Raw genomic sequence first — 22,884 nt, 5'->3', positions numbered from 1 at the left:
TAACCTTGAAGTCATAAATGCATGGATTAACATTTCTGCATTTGACATTGAGAGCATAGGCCGTAATTTAGATATATTTTTGAGATGGAAAAATGCAGTTTTACAAATGCTAGAAACGTGGCTTTCTAAGGAAAGATTGCGATCAAGTATCACACCTAGGTTCCTAACTGATGACGAAGAATTGACAGAGCAACCATCAAGTCTTAGACAGTGTTCTAGGTTATTACAAGTAGAGTTTTTAGGCCCTATGATTAACACCTCTGTTTTTTCTGAATTTAGCAGTAAGAAATTACTCGTCATCCAATTTTTTATATCGACTATGCATTCCATTAGTTTTTCAAATTGGTGTGTTTCACCGGGCTGCGAGGAAATATAGAGCTGCGTATCATCAGCATAACAGTGAAAGCTAACACCATGTTTCCTGATGATATCTCCCAAGGGTAACATATAAAGCGTGAAGAGTAGCGGCCCTAGAACTGAGCCTTGAGGTACTCCATACTGCACTTGTGATCGATATGATACATCTTCATTCACTGCTACGAACTGATGGCGGTCATATAAGTACGATTTAAACCATGCTAATGCACTTCCACTGATGCCAACAAAGTGTTCAAGTCTATGCAAAAGAATGTTGTGGTCAATTGTGTCAAACGCAGCACTAAGATCCAATAAAACTAATAGAGAGATACACCCACGATCAGATGATAAGAGCAGATCATTTGTAACTCTAAGGAGAGCAGTTTCAGTACTATGATATGGTCTAAATCCTGACTGGAAATCCTCACATATACCATTTTTCTCTAAGAAGGAATATAATTGTGAGGATACCACCTTTTCTAGTATCTTGGACAGAAAAGGGAGATTCGAGATTGGTCTATAATTAACTAGTTCTCTGGGGTCAAGTTGTGGCTTTTTTATGAGAGGCTTAATAACAGCCAGTTTGAAGGTTTTGGGGACATATCCTAATGACAATGAGGAATTAATAATAGTCAGAAGAGGACCTATGACTTCTGGAAGCACCTCTTTTAAGAGCTTAGATGGTATAGGGTCTAACATACATGTTGTAAGTTTAGATGATTTAACAAGTTTATACAATTCTTCCTCTCCTATAGTAGAGAATGAGTTGAACTGTTCCTCAGGGGGTCTATAGTGCAGTGTCTGATGTGAAACTGTAGCTGACGGCTGAATGGTTGCAATTTTATCTCTAATAGTATCGATTTTAGAAGTAAAGTAGTTCATAAAGTCATTACTGCTGTGGTGTTGGGAAATGTCAACACTTGTTGAGGCTTTATTTTTCGTTAATTTAGCCACTGTATTGAATAAATACCTGGGGTTATGTTTGTTTTCTTCTAAAAGAGAAGAAAAGTAATCAGATCTAGCAGTTTTTAATGCTTTTCTGTAGGATATGCTACTTTCCCGCCAAGCAATACGAAATACCTCTAGTTTTGTTTTCCTCCAGCTGCGCTCCATTTTTCGGGCTGCTCTCTTTAGGGTGCGAGTATGCTCATTATACCATGGTGTCAAACTGTTTTCCTTAACCTTTCTTAAGCGTAAAGGAGCAACTGTATTTAAAGTGCTAGAAAAGAGAGAGTCCATAGTTTCTGTTACATCATCAAGTTGTTCTGAGGTTTTGGATATGCTAAGGAATTCGGATACAACAGGAAGATAACTTAAAAAGCAGTCTTTTGTGGTAGAAGTGATGGTTCTTCGATACTTGTAACAAGAAGTAGAATTTACAATTTTGGCTATATGAAGTTTACACAGAACTAAATAATGATCTGAGATATCATCACTTGGCTGAATAATTTCAACACTATCAACATCAATTCCATGTGACAGTATTAAATCTAGAGTATGATTTCGACAATGAGTAGGTCCTGAAACGTGTTGTCTAACACCAATAGAGTTCAGAATGTCTATAAATGCTGATCCCAATGCATCTTTTTCATTATCGACATGGATATTAAAATCACCAACTATTAAGACTTTATCTGCAGCCAGAACTAACTCGGATGTAAAATCACCAAACTCTTTAATAAAGTCTGTATGGTGCCCTGGTGGCCTGTATACAGTAGCCAGTACAAACATAACAGGGGATTTATCATTAAAATTGGTTTCTCTGGATAATGTTATATGAAGCACCATTACTTCAAACGAGTTATACTTGAAGCCTGCCCTCTGAGAAATCCTGAAAACGTTATTATAAATTGAAGCAACTCCTCCCCCTTTGCCTTTTAGACGCGGCTCGTGTTTATAACAATAATCTTGGGGGGTGGACTCATTTAAAATAATGTAATCATCAGGTTTTAGCCAGGTTTCTGTCAAGCAGAGCACATCTATATTATGATCAGTTATCATATTATTTACAAAAAGTGTTTTCGTAGAAATTGATCTGATATTCAATAAGCCAATCTTTATCATTTGTTTATCCATATTGCATTTGTTTTTTATTTGTTGAACCTCAATTAAATTGTTAACCTTAACTTGGTTTGGACGTTTTTTGTATTTTCTAGTTCGGGGAACAGACACAGTCTCTATAGTGTGATATCTAGGTGAAAGAGTCTCTATGTGCTGAGAATTAACTGACCTCTGTGACGGGAGGCAGCTAGCAGACGGTCGGTTTAGCCAGTCTGTCTGCTTCCTGACCTGGGCCCCAGTTAGTCAAGTATAAACACTAAGACTATTTGCCATATTTCTAGACAGAAGAGTGGCGCCACCCCAGGAGGGATGAAGACCATCTCTTTTAAACAGGTCAGGTCTGCCCCAAAAGCTCGTCCAATTGTCTATGAAACCTATGTTATTCTGTGGGCACCACTTAGACATCAAGCCATTGAGTGATGACAATCTGCTATGCATCTCGTCACCACGGTAAGCAGGGAGGGGACCAGAGCATATTACAGTGTCTGACATCGTGCTTGCAAGTTCACACACCTCTTTAAAGTTATTTTTAGTGATCTCCGACTGGCGAAGTCGAACATCATTAGCGCCGGCATGAATAACAATCTTACTGTATTTACGTTTAGCATTAGCCAGCACTTTTAAATTTGCCAAGATGTCAGGCGCTCTGGCTCCCGGTAAACATTTGACTATGGTGGCTGGTGTCTCTATATTCACGTTCCGTACAACAGAATCGCCAATAACTAGAGCACTTTCATCAGGTTTCTCAGTGGGTGCATCACTGAGTGGGGAGAACCTGTTTAATGTTTTGATCGGAACAGAAGAGCGGTGTTTTGACCCACGACTACGCTGCCTCACCGTCACCCAGTTGCCCTGCTGCAGGGGCTCTGCTGGAACCGGACAATGTACAGGAATCCCTGAGCTAGACGCATCCAAAGCCATATCTAGAGCCCTAACATTCTTACTGTCCTCAATTAAAGTTTGGATGCGTGTCTCTAATTCTGAAATCTTCTCTGTCAGCCTAACTGTTTCCCTGCATTTATCACATGTGAATCCCTCATCAGCGACAGAGATAGATAAACTGTACATGTGGCAAGAGGTGCAAATAACAATTGTAGGAGAAGCCATTACTCACCGTGCTTGATTAAATATTCTTACTGCGGTTGTTTGATGAACTTGTGGAAAACTGCAGCGTGAGAGAGGAGAGGAGAGGAGAAAAGAAAACGCTAATGACAAGCTAACGAGTGCTAACGTTTTGCAGGTGTGCTGCAGTCACGGAAGAGTGAACGATCCCAAAGTTAATCTGATAAGATTGAATCGTAATATCAGAAATATGGTGTGAATTAAGTTATATTTTACAATTTAAAAAACAAACAAACAGACAGTGATAGTAAGAAATATTATAGAGAAAAAATATAAAATAAAAACAGCTACATGGAGCTATGATTAGCTACAGAAGGCCAACAGGAAGTAGAGAAAACACTGTCCAACAGCATGATTGTGTATCCTACAGGACTAGACTGAGAGAACATTTAAAGGCTTTGTAGGTGTTTTGAGTTAATTCGCTGATTAGAGTGTGGCACCAGGTGTCTTCAATGTTCAACCTTTTCACAATATTCTAATTTTCTGAGATACTGAATTTGGGATTTTCCTTAGTTGTCAGTTATAATCATCAAAATTAAAAGAATAAACATTTGAAATGTATCAGTCTGTGTGTAATGAATTAATATAATATACAAGTTTCAGTTTTTGAATGGAATTAGTGAAATAAATCTACTTTTTGATGATACTCTAATTATATGACCAGCACCTGTGTGTGTGTGTGTGTGTGTGTGTGTGTGTGTGTGTGTGTGTGTGTATATATATATATATATATATAGAGAGAGAGAGAGAGAGAGAGAGAGAGAGATAGATAGATTATAATGAAATATTTAATATAGATTATATTTAAAATGATAAATATATAAAACAACTGCATACAATATGTTATATTCAGATATATTATACTTACATTTTTAACAAATTATTTGATAATATTTAAAATTAACTGAACACTGCAGTCTTGTATTGCACTTTCAAACATCTATATCATATTTAATGATAATTTAAATTTTAAAAACATATAATAAAAACAAATATATATATATATGATGTTTCATAATAAATATATTTATATATACTATCAAATATGATAAAATATGTTTATAGAAAATAACAAATATAATATTTATTATATTATATATTATAATAAATATAATATTTGATATATGGTATTTCATATGAAAATCTATATTATACTTGCATACATGTATAACATATTATTTAATAAAATATATATCATATTATATTTGAACAGTTAAAAATTTTCATTTGCATAGATTTGTGGTATTTAAATTGTCTGTGTTGACTATGATAAGAAATATCAAAAAATGTATTGCACTCACCGATGATTATTTATTATCCTGTTGTCAGGTAACAGCATAAATGACCACAAAATTTGTGCAGATCACAATTTTCTGTACAATCCGTACATATTCATGCAAAAGCCCCTGGATAATGAATTGACAGCCTGCAGTAACTGGGAATATCACTTCTAATCTCTGTTTACTGCCAGTTTTCAGTGGTTTTAATTGTTTCAGGGAAATACTGCTGAATTGTTTGAATGAATATTGCACATCTATAATATATGCCTAAAAATGTAAATACACATTTAAATTGTGTATTTAGCAGATGCTCTTATCCACAGTGACTTACAGTGCATTCAGGCTTTGCATTTTATCAGTAAATGTTATCCATGACGTAAGGAGAGCAAATTTACTTTTTAATTTAATCTGAACAATAGCACAAACATTAGCTTCTATATTTCAGCCTGTATGTGCTCTTTGTTATAATAAGGTGGTGATTGTTATTTAACCCATCTGTCAAGTGATTGTTGTGCTCTGCCCTGCCTACATGCCTCACTGCAATGTTTTGTACTGGGACAATAGATTTCACTGTGGCCCTTTGAAATCATGGAGAGTTTTGTTGTGATAGTGAGAATGAGTAGATTCAGTTTTCAGCATGTAAAAACAGCAGCTGAATATGAGTGAAAGAGACCCCTAAACTAAACAAATGTACTATACATCTATTATAGCCTATGTTATACAAGAAATGGTCCTAATGGTCTGGCATGGTATGGTCCTGATATTAAAGATAAGATAAAGTCCAGCAGCACAATTTGTTTTTAATATTTAGTGACTCATTTTGTAGGTTACATTGTCATGAACAGTTGATGGCAACTATCGACACACTGAATCTGATTCCTTCAGAAACAGACCAGGTGGCTGTCTTTATGAATTTATTAGAGTCATTGAATTATTCACTCAACCTATTCATTCAGTATATTTTATATGTTAGTATATATTAGTTTTATATATGTATATGCAGATTTGAAGAACAAAGACAGAAGGTTAAAAGCAAACCTCAGATACGTGTTTGTAATGTTGGGATCCATTATACTGTACAGTGAGTCACATGACTTGTTCAGGCAGGGTCACATGGCTTTGTCTGATTCAGATCAATGAATGTATTTATGTTTTAGGGAATTTTATCAAAATCATAGTGTTTCTGATATCCCAAAATGCACATTAATGTACTGATGGAAGGTTTTGATCACCCAACATGTGTAGGCCTAAATGTTTTTATAGGTCAACGAATGCTTTTTTTTTTTTTTTTTCACAGAGTAGGAATTTTTCAGTTCTGAAAATGACAGTAGTACATCAAATATGTGACTCCACAAAATACAAGCCATTTTGAAGATGCCTGCTGTTACATATACTGTAGGTCACAGGTATAGAGCAGAAATAACCTTGAAACACACCATTCATTAAGACCTGCGTCATTCTTTCTGCATGCCTTGCTTTAATGGGATATACCTGTACAGTACAGTCATAATGGATTCCAAGCCATTATATTTTTCATTTCCTGAGAGTGATTGCTGGAAAACCAAGGAATATCTTTGAAAAGATGCAAAATTATTCAAGATTAAGGTGTTCACAGTCCTCTAAAAAGAAAAGTGAGATGTATGGATGGAGATGGAAAAGTACTATGTGTCCTACATTTTATAGTTTGATTTCCCCATGGACCCTGTCGTTTAGCATGAAAGCATGAAATGAAAAGATTCAATCAGGGATGGTAAAATTTTGTACATTGGCTCATGCGTAATATCCTGTGATTTTGCTCATTAATTAAGCAGCTGTTGAAATTTAGCAAATGACATTGATAGTTCCAGCTCAAGCAAACAGCACAATGCTGCAGTTCTCCCTTTCAAGTCAAAGCACACAAACGGCATCATTTTATTTATCACCGACAGTGTTCTTATCTCAGACAAGTTCAGCATGAAGCTGTTGATTTAGTGTTGAGAATATTGGATTCTGAAATTAAAGATGACTTGCCTGATTTGCCTTGACATTGCGTCTTTTTCTTCTATTTCAGATAAACATTTAAGTTTGAGATTGAGCAGAATGCAAGCTTATACAGACATTACACATATGCAAAGAAGTCAGCATGGTTTATTTCAATGTTAACATGGTCAGGGCTGTTTTTAAGAAATATTATTTAAATTTGAACTGTAAATTTGCTTATTGTCCATACTACCTTTGTTCAACTTGTTATCTATTTCTTTCATATTTAATGTTAAACTATGTTTTTAACATTTTCTATAGAAAACTACTGAACTGCCACATTGCTGGGTGGCTTTTATAGCATTTTGGTTTGGTTGCTAGGAAGTTCTATTTGGTTGCTAGGTCAAAATAACCCACCTACAGTGATTTTTTTTCTGTTTTAATCTAGTCTGTGTGTTGTGTGGGGCGAGCAAAATCAATATTTTCAAGGTGATAGTTTAGATAGCAACAGCTGTATTTATGAATTCATCTGTGTGAATTGAATTGTAAGCTGTCAGGCTGTTCAGTGAACCATATCGTGTGAAGAGGTAATGGAGACAATCAACCTTCTTCAGTTTTACATGGACGTTTCCATGGTAAAACAATGATCTGTGTTATAAAACAGCTAATTATGAGAAATAGCTCATTCTTCTTTCATGTGCCACTCAGGGCCATTACATAAGTGAATGTACTGTATGTTTATTTAATCTGATCAGTGAGGAATGGTTAGATGAACCGCAACACACTCTCTCACTTTGTTTTTGAAAGTCTCTTAAGGTCAGCAAGGCTGTGCTTATTTGTTCAAAATGCAGTAGCAACAGGAATTGTGTAAAAAAATATTACAGTGTAAAGGAACTGTTTTGTATTTAAATATGTTTTTTTTAATTTCTTTTTTTATTTTATTAATTTATTTTATTAATTTATTCCTTTCATTAAAGCTGTATTTTCAGCATCATTACTCCAATCTTCAGTGTCACATGATGCTTCAGAAATCATTCTAAAATGCTGATTTGCTGCTAAAGAAACAGTTTTGTGGAAACTGCGATGCAAATTTTCAGTTTTCTTTAATAGGGACGGCAGTGGCTCAGTGGTTCATGTAGTTTGTCTACAAACCGGAAGGTTGGTGGTTCAATCCCCGGCTCCACTTGACCAAGTGTCGAGGTGTCCTTGAGCAGGACACCTAAACCCAGCTGCTCATGGCGCCTTGAATGGCTGACACTGCAATTGGTGTGTGAATGAATGGGTGAATGTGAGGCAAATTGTAAAGCGCTTTGGATGGCCATGTGGTCTGTTGAAAGCGCTATATAAATGCAGTCCATTTCCCATTTAATAAATAGAATTCCCCTTCAGTAACTCGAGCTGTGTGGAGAAATGCTTTGGAAATGCCCCTGTGTGACCGCGTTCTGAAGTATGTGTAAAAACAGCCCATTGGAGCAGCGAGACTTCACAACAGGGGCGACATGAGCAACCAGGAAGTATGAATGCGCATCCGGAAGTCAAGTTAGCTTCTGCTCTTCAGTAGTGCTCTGTGTATGTGTCAGCCCTATTTACTGTTGTCTGTCAGTCACAAGCATTCATTCATTCATTCAGTATGTCTAAAGTAAAGTTTAAATCTTTGGTGAGTGAACGACATTACTGAGGTTGTGTTCTTTGCTCACGATCCTGCTGGCAGTGGTCCCTCTGTTGCTGAGGCACAGCGTAGACTGTTGTCATTGGGATCGCAAGTGGATTTAGCGAATGGATCCGAGACGGGCTCCTCCTTTTCTCAATCCTCAGCCTCTAGATCCAAAGTTTTAATATTGCTTGTTTTTAATTAAGTTTTTTATTTTTCATTATTATTTTACTTTCTTTTACGTTAAGTACTTTGAATTACTATTGTGTATGAAATGTGCCATATAAATAAACTTGCCTTGCCTTGCATTGCCTTGAATAAAAGCATTAATTTCTTTTAAAAATATAACACAACATAAAAATCACTACATCATACATAAATTAGTTGAATACATGTTTTTTTATATTATTATTATTAACATATCTCTGATTCCTGAAGTAAAATTAATTTAGTGTTTTTTTTTTTACCAGGAAAAAAGTTAATTTAAATCCTGATATTATAATGAAAAAGATAAATAAATAATAAAGAATCAAATTCTCGAATATAAACCTCTGACAATGTTTTACTAAAATATTATTCCTGTTAAGAAAATAACAATAATGAAACATACAAGAATGAAAAGTCATAGAAAATCAGAATCCCTGGTGATGTAAATTCTTTTAAAATGAGTGCTATGCTCTTATGCTTTGCTGAAAATATAATCAATGTTACGTTAATGTTATGTTAAATATGATATATTACAAAAAAATAAATAATATGTTCAGAGTTTTCTCAACATTCAGTGTCTCTCTTTAGCTAACAAATGAAATAATATTGTGTTTTAGCTTCTCTTGATGCAAAACTAATACCATACTAGACCTAAGTTCATTTGAGGTGACCACCTCGCTCCAGCCTTGACAAGATTATACTTAAGTTTGATTCAAGACTCAGTTCTGTAAAATTACCTCTATGGCTTTTAGGAAAGTCATTTTAGCAAAAGCACACTAGCTACACTTGGTCTTTATTTGGACACAGATAGATTTCAGCATTAAGTGTAAAATGGTGTGTTGACATTCTGTTTCTGAACACTGTGTGTTTGTGGCTTGTCTTTTCTAAGTGCATCTGCATTAATGTCAATACAGCTGTAATGGCATTTCAGAAGAGGAGCTGTTTCATTAGCAGTAGTTTTGTAAATGCTCCCATAGCAATGAACTGCTTTAATTGGGCACTAGATAGAGAGGAATTTGTGCACATCATATATTTTTTTACATCATTGGGGTCGGATGAGATGGTGAGATTGTAATTAAGGCTAACTGCTGTACATTACTGTGTGTTCTTTCTTGTTTCTAAACCACTCTCAGACATTAAAGCAGTGGGATTTATTAATTTATAATTGCATGGATTATTTCACATTCATAAAACCACCCAGTGTATTGTATTTATGTCTATGTGTGATTTTAGTTGTTCCTACAATTTTTTATTATTTTTTATGTGCATTTAGAATAAATGTTAGTATGAAAGTTATTGACGAATTATGATTTATTCACAAGTTCATGCTTAGGCACAGTCACTGACAGTCACAGACTACAGTGATTTTCAAAAAAGAGAAATAAAAGTTTAAAAAAAAATACAAAAAATGTAAATGTTTTATATATATATATATATATTAGTTTAATAGAACATCATACAGTAGTTTCTGGTTTTAACCTTTTTTTGTCCTGTTGGTTTAAAAGCAAATAAACCTTTGCATGGAAATTATTTTAAATAAAAGTACTTTTGTTTGATAATTGTGGGTTTTATTAATGTGTCTAATATTTTTTTTTTTTTACAGAAAATATGATTCTGAGAAGACATCACAATAAACATTAAGGTCTTTCAAATTAGGCTATTAAATAGTGGTCGACCGATATATCGGCCTTGCCGATATTTGTCATTTTTCATGCCAGGATGATTGGCGGATCTGAGCAGACTGATCTAAATATTTTAATGGTGCCTAGATTCTCAAATGTCATATTTATAGTAGTAAATGAGCAATAAACTTGGTTAGGAGTATGCATTTTGACTTAAAAATTCTTACAGCTTTAAGCATTTACATGTCTGTGCTTGTGTGTTTGACAGGAGCTGGTTGGCAGCAGCCCTCAGCAGAGGAACTGGAAGGGAATCGCCATCGCCCTGCTGGTCATCCTGGCCATCTGCTCTCTGATCGTCACTTCCGTCATTCTACTCTCACCAAGTGAGTGATGCTGTCTGCATGCCTCTCACATTTAATCATAAATACAAGTCTAATATGCAAACAAAAGGTAATTGTGTCCTGATTCCTGACATGTGTATTTCTTTCATAAACCTGCATTGTTAGATCTGTGTATATGGTTAGTATAATCTCTGATTGTACAATGTAAATATACTAGTAAGTATGTTTAGGGCTGTCTACTTGCCTATTATCATTGTTTACTAATCCATTTAGTTTTCTGGTTTAGATCAAAGCTATCCCTCTAATGAATAATGGGACTGTAATGTAGGTCATGTTGAGATCTAATTGGGAATACATTCTTAATGTATTAATGTTTATAGTCATATATGCATTTGGCAAAACATCACAGGTAGTTTTTGTGCGTTGTTTGCCATCCTATTTACTTCTCATTTTAAAGATGAAACACAGGAGCGGTTCATGTTCAGGATGGCATAAAATGGGGAAGTCGTGGCCTAGTGGTTAGAGGGTTTGACTTCTAACCCTAGGGTTGTGGGTTTGAATTTTGGGCCAGCAATATCATGCAGTGTTAATTTTGACAGCAAATTCGGATTGATATGCAATGCATATGACATTCTTTCAAGATGAAGTACAGTATTATTGAAATAGACAACCACCTATATTATATTTGTATTGTATGTTCATTCTATTTCTTTATTTGTGATATTTACACAAAGTTTACATTTTTTAAGTTTGTTTTTGTTCATTTAAAATAGCACTGCATAGTCTTCACTGTAAAATAAAATACACAATCAAACCAAAATGTATTCAGACACCTTCAACGTTTCTTACAATATCACAGTTTATCTGCTGTAGTTTAGAAATTGGTAATAAAATATGACAATAACTCAGGGTTGTGTAAGAAACAACAAATTCATCTTGATAATGTCTGATGCAATGCTTAATTTGGTTCAGTCTGTGGTGTGAAAAGGTTGCATTAGCAATTAAAGAAAGAAACACTTAAGCAAAACATGCTCAGGTCCCTAATAATTTTTTTATTTTTTTATTTTTTAGTCACTAGTAAAACAATATAATCTATTCGATCTGATTTTTGGATTGACTTTGGATAAATTCTTGTTAAAACTACAAAGTAATTTAATCAAGAGCAGTGAGTGATTTACTTTCATTTTCATACATTAAAGACACTGACAGCAGAGCTAGTAAATTAGGCGCGGTCACTTTAAGAGACAAATGCATCCATTATAAAGATACACATCCGATTTCTTTCCAACTCTTTACTTTCACTGAAGACACAACTACAGACCTTTTCGAACACACTTTCCAAGACGGGTATTTCGACATATTTAGTATGTATTTGTTGTCGGTACAAAAGCAAGAAGACTTTGAGACGCGTCTCTGCTTGCTCCCTGAACACCGCGCTGCTGAATTGAGCTCTTTCACTTTTCGCTCTTTTTCTTATGTTTATTTAAAATGCGATTTGTATTTGTTCGTTCAGGTGCAGGAGGACGCAAACGTCCTGAAGGAGAGCTCGGTTCAGTGTTGCGCGAGTAACCAGCTGCTCAGTTCAACTTTCCCGCAGCGCGGGGCTGAAGCCAACTTGATGTGTTGAATGCTTGGAGCACGTTATAAAACGTATTCTTACATATTTCTGTTTTAATAAATGCTCATATGAAAACATAGCATTACACATAAGTAGGTACAAAAATGATCAGTGATACATTTACGACCCCATAAAAATTTGGGTCGCAATGCCATTTCAAAAGGTCGCAGTGTAGTTCCCTGTGTAAACAACTTAACTGTTATGAAAACGTCTTCGAAACTGTGTGAATTTCTGCAAAATCATCTATGTTCTCTTTTCTGTGTAACTGCTGCTGCGTTTGTTTAGCTGTGGCGCTTGCATTTGCCGCGGCTTTTTATAATGGCTCAGCTGCTTCTGCATAGATCAACCTACCCTCAAAGATTCGCTCTGATTGGATCTCTTCTCCATTCGTCCCTCCCATATATTTTCGTCTCATTTTTATTCGTTGACTAAAGTGTCAGTTATATTTCGTCACGTTTTTCGTCATCATATCTGACTTTTTATTTAGTTTTTATTTAGTTTTCGTCCGTGCAAAAGGTTAGTTGACGAATATTTTTCGTCATAGTCTTCGTCAACGAAATTAACACTGATATCATGACAGAGTTGTATATTGAGGAAAGCACAGAACCCCCAACCGCTCCCTGGGTGCCGCAGCATAAATGGCTGCCCACTGCTCTGGGTGTGTGTTTGTGTTCACTGCTGTGTGTGTGCACTTTGGATGGGTTAAAGCTGCAGTCGGTAACTTTTGACGCTCTAGCGGTTAATAAACAGAACTGCTTCCATCTTGCGGAAGAAAATTGTAGCTGGAGCTAATTATCTCTGTTTATGTCTATGAAGAATCACAAAGGTACTGGCCTACTCTGCCGCGGGACCTTCCCGAAGGAATCTAAAATAGTCAGAATATAGGTGTACCTTAGTGATGTACGACAGGCTAAAAACACGGTTTCGAAAATGGATTCATGGTGTACTCGCTTATTGTATACATTTTGTACATTTTGAACACAAAAAAAGGTTACGGACCGCAGCTCTGATTGGTTGTTTCTTACCGGGAGTGGTGTATTTCTGCAAAAGGCAATAGGACCACTGGGAGGTCCTATTTTTTTATGACAGTTATTGCTCTACACTTCAATGATAATTTTGTACCAGTGTAAAACTTTGTTGTTAAAGCGGGAGATACAAGGTGATGAAGATGCCAAGCAGCTGCTGCATCCAAAATATTCCTGGTTATGGGTTCAATTATAGTGATTTTCCAGGGTAATTAGTATAGCATGTATTTATTTGACTGTACTTCAACACAGGAAAAGTGGGCCACAATGTTTCCCCAGAGTTCAATTATTTTATTATATATATATTTTTTTAACAAAAGTGTTAGAATATGCAAACATGGATCAGTTGTTAAAGAGCCTAAATTAGGGTCGCCTGAAGGAATGAGTGAACTCTTTTTTTAACCCTTGCCCTTTTGTGTGGGGCTTGCAGAGAGTCATCTAAAAGTGGCAGTTTTATTTTCATTTTTTGTCATTATTAATTATATATATATAGCTTTATTATTTTAGTTTTCATCATTTTACTTCAACCCACAACATTTCCATTTTTTTAAAATAAGTTTTTAATGTAATGTAAATTGCCATGACTTTTTTAAGTGAATTACAGATTTATTATATGTTTATTGGTTGTTGTTTTTTTTTAGCTAAGGATAATGATTATAACTATAAGAAATGGATGGTCATTTCACTTTGCCTTTCTTGCTTCTACTCTTGCAAAGTGTTGCAAGCCGGTTGTAAAGTGTTAAAATACTGAATGAATACTTGTTATGTAGGGAGACAAACTATGTGGGTGAGCGTATAGTCTTCTAATAACAAAAAACCTCTGGCTGATTAGATCAATGTGCGGATCAATAGAGCTCTAAATAGAATGAGACACACTAGTGAGGCTAGTCTCACCCTGCACCTCGCGTTAGCCCAAGGGAGGCTGTTTCCGGTAGCCGTGCCCCAGTAGCCATGCGTTTTACTCACCTCCGCCCGATGCATCCTAGGTGTATATGACTTTATTCTTTCAGACGTATTCAGTCAGAGTTATATTAAAACTTGTATTTGATCTTTCAAGCTCTATCGTTGCAGTCAGCAGGTGTTGCATTGCTTCAGTCCAAAAGATGGGAAATAAAAAGCCCTTCCATAAAAAAGTGTCTCACACAGCTCTGGGGGGTGAACAAAGACCTCCTGTAGCGAATCGATGTGTTTTTGTAAGAAAACTATCCATATTCAAAACATAATAATCAATTTAATGTAGCTTGTGCTCACAGTTATAAACGGAAGCATTTCCAGGGGAATGACGTATGAGGTCTGCTCTGGCCATGCGCTTCTCAGAAGTGACGCACACGGAAACGCAGCGGAGAGATTAAAACAAAACAACAGTCACTAATTAGAAGTACAAAACGAGAGGATTGGTAAAGAAGAATGTCAGAGGATTTCGATATAAGCCAAGAGGAGACTGGTTTTCCTTCGCTAAAGTAAGGAAACTTTGCTTTCTTTGCTCCTGTTAACAAACGTTGGTTTTCACGAGACTCACCGACCCTATCGAGTCAATACAGGAGCCCTCTGTTCACCCCCGGAGCCATGTGAGAAACATATTTTTATGGAAGGGCTTTTTATTTCATGTCTTTTGGACTGGAGCAAAACAACACCCGCTGACTGCAATGATAGAGCTTGAAAGATCAAAGACAACTTTTAATTTAACTCCGACTGGATTTGTCTGAAAGAGGAGTCATATACACCTAGGATGCCTCGGGGGTGAATTAACCCTTTAAACTTGAAGAGCAAAATTGTAGAAGATCAAGTAAATCATAATCTATAAACAAGAAAAATGGGGATGATTTTTGTATTTTTGAAAACACCAAACACTTGTTGAATGTATTTTGTTTTTAAATCAAAATGGATTATGCAATACATTTATATGAAATACAATTATTTAAACAAGCTAGATTAAACCCACATTTTTTAAATATTTTAGTACGACTTAAGTACATATTTATATTTAATTTCATAATTTTTATTGTATTTGAAATTAGGTTATAGTGTACTGCTGAATGCACTAACAAGCATTTATGGTAAACTGAATATATTTTAATGTATTTATATTTGCAATTACACATTTATCATGATGCGGTTGGAGGTTAGTATATTCAAAATTTATTATTTCTACACATAAAATCTAATTACACTACAGGCAAAAGTACTTTGCATGTGCTTTAGTATGGTAGTCAACACAGAAATATACGTGTACTTTAAAGTAATACATATTATGAAACAGAATGACTTTAAATGTACTTCAAAGTCAAACTTTTAACTTGACATTAAAGCACGCTTTAAAAAGTGTGAAAAGTAGTCATGATTTTCATGAAACTCTCTTTAAGTACCTATATATATGTATATAATCAATTTAAGCATACTAATTAGAATAGCTGTCCATCTGTGTACAACTTTTGTAAATTTAAAACAATAATCTTTCAAGAATTTCAACTATTTTAAACTTTATTAAGCAGCTTGCCTTGACAAACTTCTCTTTTCTTGTCTGTTCTCGTAATATTGTCCAAATCTTCTGCTCACAGGTGATGATGACAGTCTGGCCTCCAAGAAGAAAGTAACGGTTGAGGACATCTTCAGTGGGAAGCTCCAGGCACATGACCCTGAGGCCACATGGATAAGCGGTGAGTGACAGATGAGTTTGACTCTCTGTTCTTCAGCTGCCAGCGCTGTGGGTGGATGCAGCACCTTTTGCATCATCTCATTACACCAAAGAAAGAAACTGCATCAGGATCTGATCGAATGCAATGTCTGTGGTACTTTAGATGAAAATCCCCTTTTAATAGGGACAGGTGTGGAGATACTTTCTCCCCCTACATTGCTTATTCTTCTCTTCCTTTGTTCAGGCTTGAATTCTTTCAAGTTGGTTTAGAGACTGGGTTTTCATCATACACTTAAAGCAAATGACTTCAGAACAGACCCAGAATTACTTTATTGTCTTGTATTGACTGCAAAACTTGGATAGAGCTATATATTAATTTTAATTGCTGAACATACATCATACCTGTAAAAAAAAAAGCTGGTTTAGACTGGTACATGGTCTTAAACTGGTTCAAATTGGTAATTTATGATCATCGGATGATACATAGTGGTAAACATGGTTTGCTCGATGCGATTTCTAGCTGGGTATTTATTTTTGACAAGGCAGACAATCTTGTTCAAGTAGTTTAGTATGAAAACGTTTATTTTAAAAAAGGTAATTGTGATTTTTATCTCGCAATTAAGACATTTTCTCACAGTTCTGTGCTTATATACAACAATTTTGTCTTTTTCCCTCACAATTCTTAGATAAAGTCCCTTTTCTCAGAATTGAAATTATGTTCACAATTTTAAGAAAAAAGGTAAAATTGTGAGATAAAAAGTCATTATTTTTATTTTTTAGTTTCATAGTAGAAAACAAAAACAGTTGTGAGATAGAAAATCCATGTTCTGAGAAAAAGTCTGGATTTCTACATATATAAAAAAGTCAGAATTGTGAGATGCAATCTCAGAATAAAAAAAAATTCTCAAATGCTAGATATTAAATCATTATCACAAGAAAGAAACATTATTTTTTTTATATATTTATATCTTTTATATCAGAATTTGCATGTTTATATCTTGCAATTTGTAGTTTAAAAATTCCAAATTGTGAGATAAAAAGACACAATTACATTTATCTAGGTGTGTATTTATTTATTTATTTGCTTTTTAGGCTCTCATAGATACTGGTATACAACCTTGGACCAGCATATCCAGCTACTAGTTAATGTGTTTTTGAAATATATGTTCTTTCTCATGTCACAAATATGTTCAGTATTTTTTAGTTTCATGGTTTCTCTTTAAAATAATGCGCGAACGCGAATCTCTCCGCTCGAATGCAGATTTCCTTTGCTCTGTCACAAAACCAGACAAGCATTCTCATATACACGCTGATCTCGCACGGAGAGAGTGTGCACACTTAAAACGTTTTCCCTCTCACTCAAACTGCGTCCTGTGCACTCACAACTCTCTCTATGCTCATGTGCTAGATATTAATTATTTTCGCACCTTTCTATTTCTAAACTTCACATCTTTCACATCTTTACCATGTGCAGAGTGAATGCTCTGATGCGTTAACATGGGCTCTGAATAAATACACGTATGCATCACAGACGGAGTGTGTGAACCTGGCGTTATGTAAGCATATGCCCAGTCTGTTCTGTTCTCGCGCTCCATTTAGGTGCGCTGCTTTCTGACTGGATCAGATACCATACTGTTGGAGGCTGTGGCCTCAGAAAATCATGCTATAAAGCATCGTGCATGCTCAAATCATGATTTAATGACGATTTCAATTAATCACACAGCCCTACTTCCACTCCTCCTTGGGTTCTCTGCCTTTCTGTCAGTCAGTTTGATAATGTTCATTGTTCGTTCATGTTAGCTCAAGCCCATTAAATAATATTAAAAGAAGCAACTTTTGATTTAATAATGTATTAGTAAATAACATATAATAAGATTAATAAATGCTTTAGAAGTATTTTTCATTGTATTCTTATCGGAAACTTTTTTGACCCACTTAAGTAGGACTTAAGTACATCTTTATGGATTTTCATAATTCTGTTGTCTTGAAATACGGTTAAAGTCCACTGACAAATGTACTGACAAGAATTTATAAATATTTTTTGTCATCTCAATTAAAACTTGTATGTCATGCATTGTAATATATTTGTAATAACACATTTCCAATGATGAAGTTGCTATTTTGTACAATTAAAATGTAATAACTTTAAATATATTATAAAAAAACAAACAGTTGAGACTATAATCAAAAACTTTACTTTAGTTGGTTAGTCAACACCTCAAAAGAAGTGTACTTCTGTAAAGCATGACAAAAGGTGATAAAATGGTTAAAAATATGTAAAAAAAAATGAAATTTTAAAATGAGATTACAAAGTGCGCTTTCTAACAAGTGTAATAAAGTGTGTTAAGTCATATAGTCAATGGAAGTGTCTTGAAGTACAATTAGGTATAATTACTCGTTAAGTATAAGAGGCCTTTTTCATTAATATTATACATATTTTAAAAATTATACTTTTGATATACACTACAAGTGTGCATTCTGTACAGTTAATCACACTTCTTTGTCACAAAGGAAGCTATTACATGAACAAATCAATGGTAGGGTTCTGGAATAAAAGCTCTGCTGTCTCATGCTGACAACAAGAAAAGCATAATCACTAAAACCAACACCGAACTTCAGAGAATAGAAACTTTAACCAAGTTTGTACTGTTTTTACACACCATTATTGCAGTTCTCACTGAGGTTGTTCTGGTGGATATCTCTAATGCTAAGGCTTTTGTTGATGTTTTTATTATTGTGATTTTTCTGTGCCTGAAATTTCAATCGATTTTTGGCAGGGTGAAGAATGGGGTGTCCTTGTTAGAAAGGTGCAGCCCTGGTACCTTGTAAACCGTGTAAAAGATGTAAATCATGTTTTCATCTGCATTTTGATTAATCATTTTTTGTTATTCTGCTGCTGAAAATGCATTTGTTGATTTAAGGCTATGTTTACCTTGGAGAATCAGCCCTATTATTCTGTCTCTGACATGCTCCACACCTCAGCGCCCAGCCTTTCTAAAAGCGGTCACTCGTCTCTATTATTTATCAAGGCGGGTGCTATCTGCATTCAGGTCTGGAACACACTTGTTTACCAGGGTAGGTATAACATTTACAACCTGAATATATCAAGAACACAGTTGCTTTAGCAAAACAGAAACTAACTTTTAAAGCTGGTACAAATGAGCCATGGCTTTAAAATGAGCTGAAAGGGGTTTAAAGGCTTTTAAAAATAAATGATTGAATACATTTATATGTGTTGTAAAAATGACCCCAAACCATTTTATGTGCATGAAGCACAACAGCTGTCTTTTGACTCCAAAACTGTCTACAGTGGTTTGATAATATTGAAGTCAGGTGATTCGTCTGGCCAGGGAAGATCAGGTTCTTCTTGTTGTTCCTACAACTTATTTTTTAGGACAGGTGTCCATGATTAAAGTTTTAGCTATGACAGCTCTTTCATAGTTGTTGGCTTTGTGAAGTTCTCTGTGGTCAGCTTTTGTAGAAATAGGGACTTTAAACCGAGCGATCACACTTATCACACGAACCAGGCTTCGGGGGTCAAACGTGCTCTGGCACGGTTAAGATTGGCTAATTATTCTCCCGCATCCCGCACACACGAGTCTCTCCCCGCACATGAAGAGTCGTCCCGTGGCGCACTCTGCAGCGATGGGTGCCGTGATCGTGCAGGTCACTAATAGGAAGTTGTTATAATGTTATGACCGAGGCTCTGGACTCTGGACATTTTCTATAAAAACATTCCTGGCAGTGACAGATAGTTTGTTTTATATTTAATTTTAATTGCATTAATCTTATACGTTAAGATTTACAAGAAATATTTTAACTGCCACTATGTAAAAGGAATACTGCTGTAAAACAGCACCTTATTTGTTTAAAGTGTTTGCGAACCAAATGTTATTGCACTTTTGATCATATAGCAATATGGCTACTTTTAAATGAAAAAAGTGTATGTGCTACTTTTGAATGCACTATTAGTTTTATGCATAACAATGCAATTAATTGCAGACAATCATGTGATATATATATATATATATATATATATATATATATATATATATATATATATATATATATATATATATTTATTTATTTATTTTTTTTTTTATATAAATTTTTCTTTCAAAGACACTGAGCTGCTGTACCGTACCCCTGATGACGATGTGATGCGACTCGATGTGCTTTCCAAAACCAACAGGACTTTGGCAGAGGGCAAGCTGTTCGAGAGTTTCAAAAACCAGGTTCTTACCACTTTGATTAATATGAAAAACTGTTATTAATATTTTTAATAAAGAAAAGCAACATCACATCCAAGATCCATGACCTTTCTTTTCTCCGGTTTCAGGGGTCCTACAAACCGATCAAACTCCAAGTGTCTCCTGATCGAAAACACGTGCTGGTGGCCTACAACATTGTGCCGGTAAATGCTTTGCATTCTGATTTATAAAGTGAAGAATCCAGCTGATTCTCTAGTCTTTTGTTGCAGAGTCCTCTTATCTGTTGCATCACATCTCTTTCTGAAAGATGAAATGATGTGCGTCTGATCGCTTCTAAAGGCCATCTCGTCTGTTCTCTTTGTTCTACAGCTTTATCAGTATTCCTTCACGGCCTACTACATCATCTGCAGCCTTAATTCTCCGTAAGTCTTGTTCCTATGACATTCTCACTGCTTTTTACTGTCCTCTGCCCAGAGAGACATGAATTGTGGGTAGCACTGCCACCTACTGTGTTTCCTAAGAACTGGTGTCATTTCCCCAGAGCTGTCCATGTCTGCAAATATCATTTGTCCTCAGAGTCAGTCTGCAACCCCACCCCTGATCTAAATTATCAATTATCTGTAGCATTATACATTACAAGTGAATTCAGTGAAATACATTAGACTTCAGGTAGGTTACACATCTTTCTCATTCAGCTCACACACACTTTTACACTCTCTCTGTCTTTCTAACAGATACGTCTGATATTATTTAACCCTCTCCGGTGTCAAATCACAATGCATTTCACACATGATTGCATGCATTAATGCAAAGCAACACACACACACACAAAGTTGTCCCGTTTTGAGATTGGTTTGTTTTTGACAGAGAGAGAGTGCAGCTGACCCCTAATGAGGTGCAGAGCACTGCACTGCAGTACGCCGGATGGGGTCCCAAAGGACAGCAGCTGGTAAGAGAAACACAAACACACTCCCACCGCCGATGAGAAAAAATGTGCTTTACAGAGGTAAACTTCAAAACTTCAAAGCTACTGTTAAATAGCACAAAACACAAACGCTGTTATACGAGGTTGTTTAATATAACCTATCGATGTAGTCTGTCAATCATAATAACTTTGATTAGTTTATGATTATGTGGAACATGTAACAGGTTGAAAAGAAGGTGCAATATTTACATGCAATATTAATAACATTCAATTGTACAAGTTACTTCACTCCAGAAATGCAAATACAAGCTTTGAATTCTTACTGTATTTAATATTCGTTTTCTGGAAATGGAACATCATGATCATAATCTGTATCAAATCCTGGTTTGCCTTCATCCACTGGTCCTGATAGGAATCGAAAGAAGCTAAAATCATCACCTAATCTTTAGAAAAGAGAGTGCTTTAGGCTTTCAGCTCAATTTGACTAAAGCACTAAAGTAAAACAGTTTTTTTTTTCGGGCTGCTAGAAGCTGAGCTGTAAATAGTAATTGCATCTATAAGACAAGTATATATTTTAGTGTAGCTGTATACTTAAGTTACTCAATATTTCACAGTAAGTCACAAAAAAACGGTTTTAATTGTCTTGTAGCTTGACATATACATTACAGTTCAAAACTTTGGGGTCGTTTATTTATATATATTTTTTCATAAATTAATATTTTTTTTCAACAAGGATGCATTAAATAGATTAAAAGTGACAGTAAAGACATTTATAATGTTACTAAAGATTTCTATTTCAGATAAATGATGTTCTTTTGAACTCTTTCTTTACTGTCACATAAAAAAATACATTTTAAAATGCATTAAAATAGTTATTTGAAAATGTAAAAAATAATTAGTTTTTTCATGGAATATATGGTTGAATAAATGCAGCTTTGGTGAGCATAAGACTTTCAAACATTAAAAAATTTGCCATCCCCGAACTATTGAACAATAGTATATCTTATGAAATCATCCTTATAAAAATGATACTAAAATAAGAATAATTTTGTGTTTAAATAGTGTTTACAATAAAGTCACACTGCTTGCTATAATGTATTAAGTACCCAGATGTCCATAATTCTGCTGAGTATTTAAATAAATAAATGTGGAGCAAATAAACAAGTGTGAGCTGCTCATATCGGCCTGATTGTGTCTGGCTCATGCTGGCAGAGCCTTTAGTAAAGCAGCATGACACAACCTCATTTCAAAAGAGCTGATTTAGTTTCTTCCTGAACTCATTTAGTGGCGTTTAGAAGGGTAAGAGTCACTATTACTCTTCGCCAGTGTTGTGCCTGAACACGTTCATTGAACAATAACTCGTTTGCAGTGCTGTATTAATGCCTGATGAACGTTACTGTGAACTCGTTCATTCTGGTGTCTGTGAACGGCACGCTCTCTCAGGTTAACTTCATTCAGTAGGGTGCCAGATTTCTATAGAGCCTTCCAGGTGAAAACCCGGCTAAAACACACCGTAAACGGGTCTTAATATGTAGTGGAAAAACACCCAATCTGGCAACACCACCAGTGTCGCACCGCCGTCCGCCGCATGCGTGACGCGTCATCAAAAAAATAAAAAATAAAAAAAGCATGGAGGCGACAGCAGCATGTAGCAAGAAGGCGAATGATCATTTAAAAATAATATTATGATGTTTATGACAAGCTCGGTGAGAATGGGAGACAAAGCATTAAAGTAACAATGGGGAAATGCTGTCCCCTCAATGCTAATGTAAACCCTGGTTGGATAAGGATTCAAAATTGGATATGAAGATGAAATCTGATGCATAGCTTCATTGTTAAAACTGATAAAATAATTGCTGTCTGTGATTCT

At 35.3% G+C, this 22,884-nt stretch overlaps 1 protein-coding gene across 2 annotated transcripts in view; it reads left to right on the top strand.

Annotated features, from left to right (window-relative positions):
- The window catches only part of LOC113038818 (dipeptidyl aminopeptidase-like protein 6), a 98,064-nt gene that overhangs the window by 51,610 nt on the left and 23,570 nt on the right, over positions 1 to 22,884 (top strand). For both annotated transcript variants that reach the window (XM_026196510.1, XM_026196518.1), the window contains exons 2-7: positions 10,528 to 10,642; positions 15,802 to 15,900; positions 20,001 to 20,113; positions 20,218 to 20,292; positions 20,459 to 20,511; positions 20,957 to 21,038. In XM_026196510.1, the coding sequence (XP_026052295.1) occupies positions 10,528 to 10,642; positions 15,802 to 15,900; positions 20,001 to 20,113; positions 20,218 to 20,292; positions 20,459 to 20,511; positions 20,957 to 21,038 (537 nt within the window). The remainder of the gene's footprint in view (positions 1 to 10,527; positions 10,643 to 15,801; positions 15,901 to 20,000; positions 20,114 to 20,217; positions 20,293 to 20,458; positions 20,512 to 20,956; positions 21,039 to 22,884) is intronic.

The sequence above is a fragment of the Carassius auratus genome, chromosome 2 (assembly GCF_003368295.1).
Source record: "Carassius auratus strain Wakin chromosome 2, ASM336829v1, whole genome shotgun sequence".
Lineage (NCBI taxonomy): Eukaryota > Metazoa > Chordata > Actinopteri > Cypriniformes > Cyprinidae > Carassius > Carassius auratus.
This window is presented reverse-complemented; position numbering and strand designations above follow the sequence as displayed.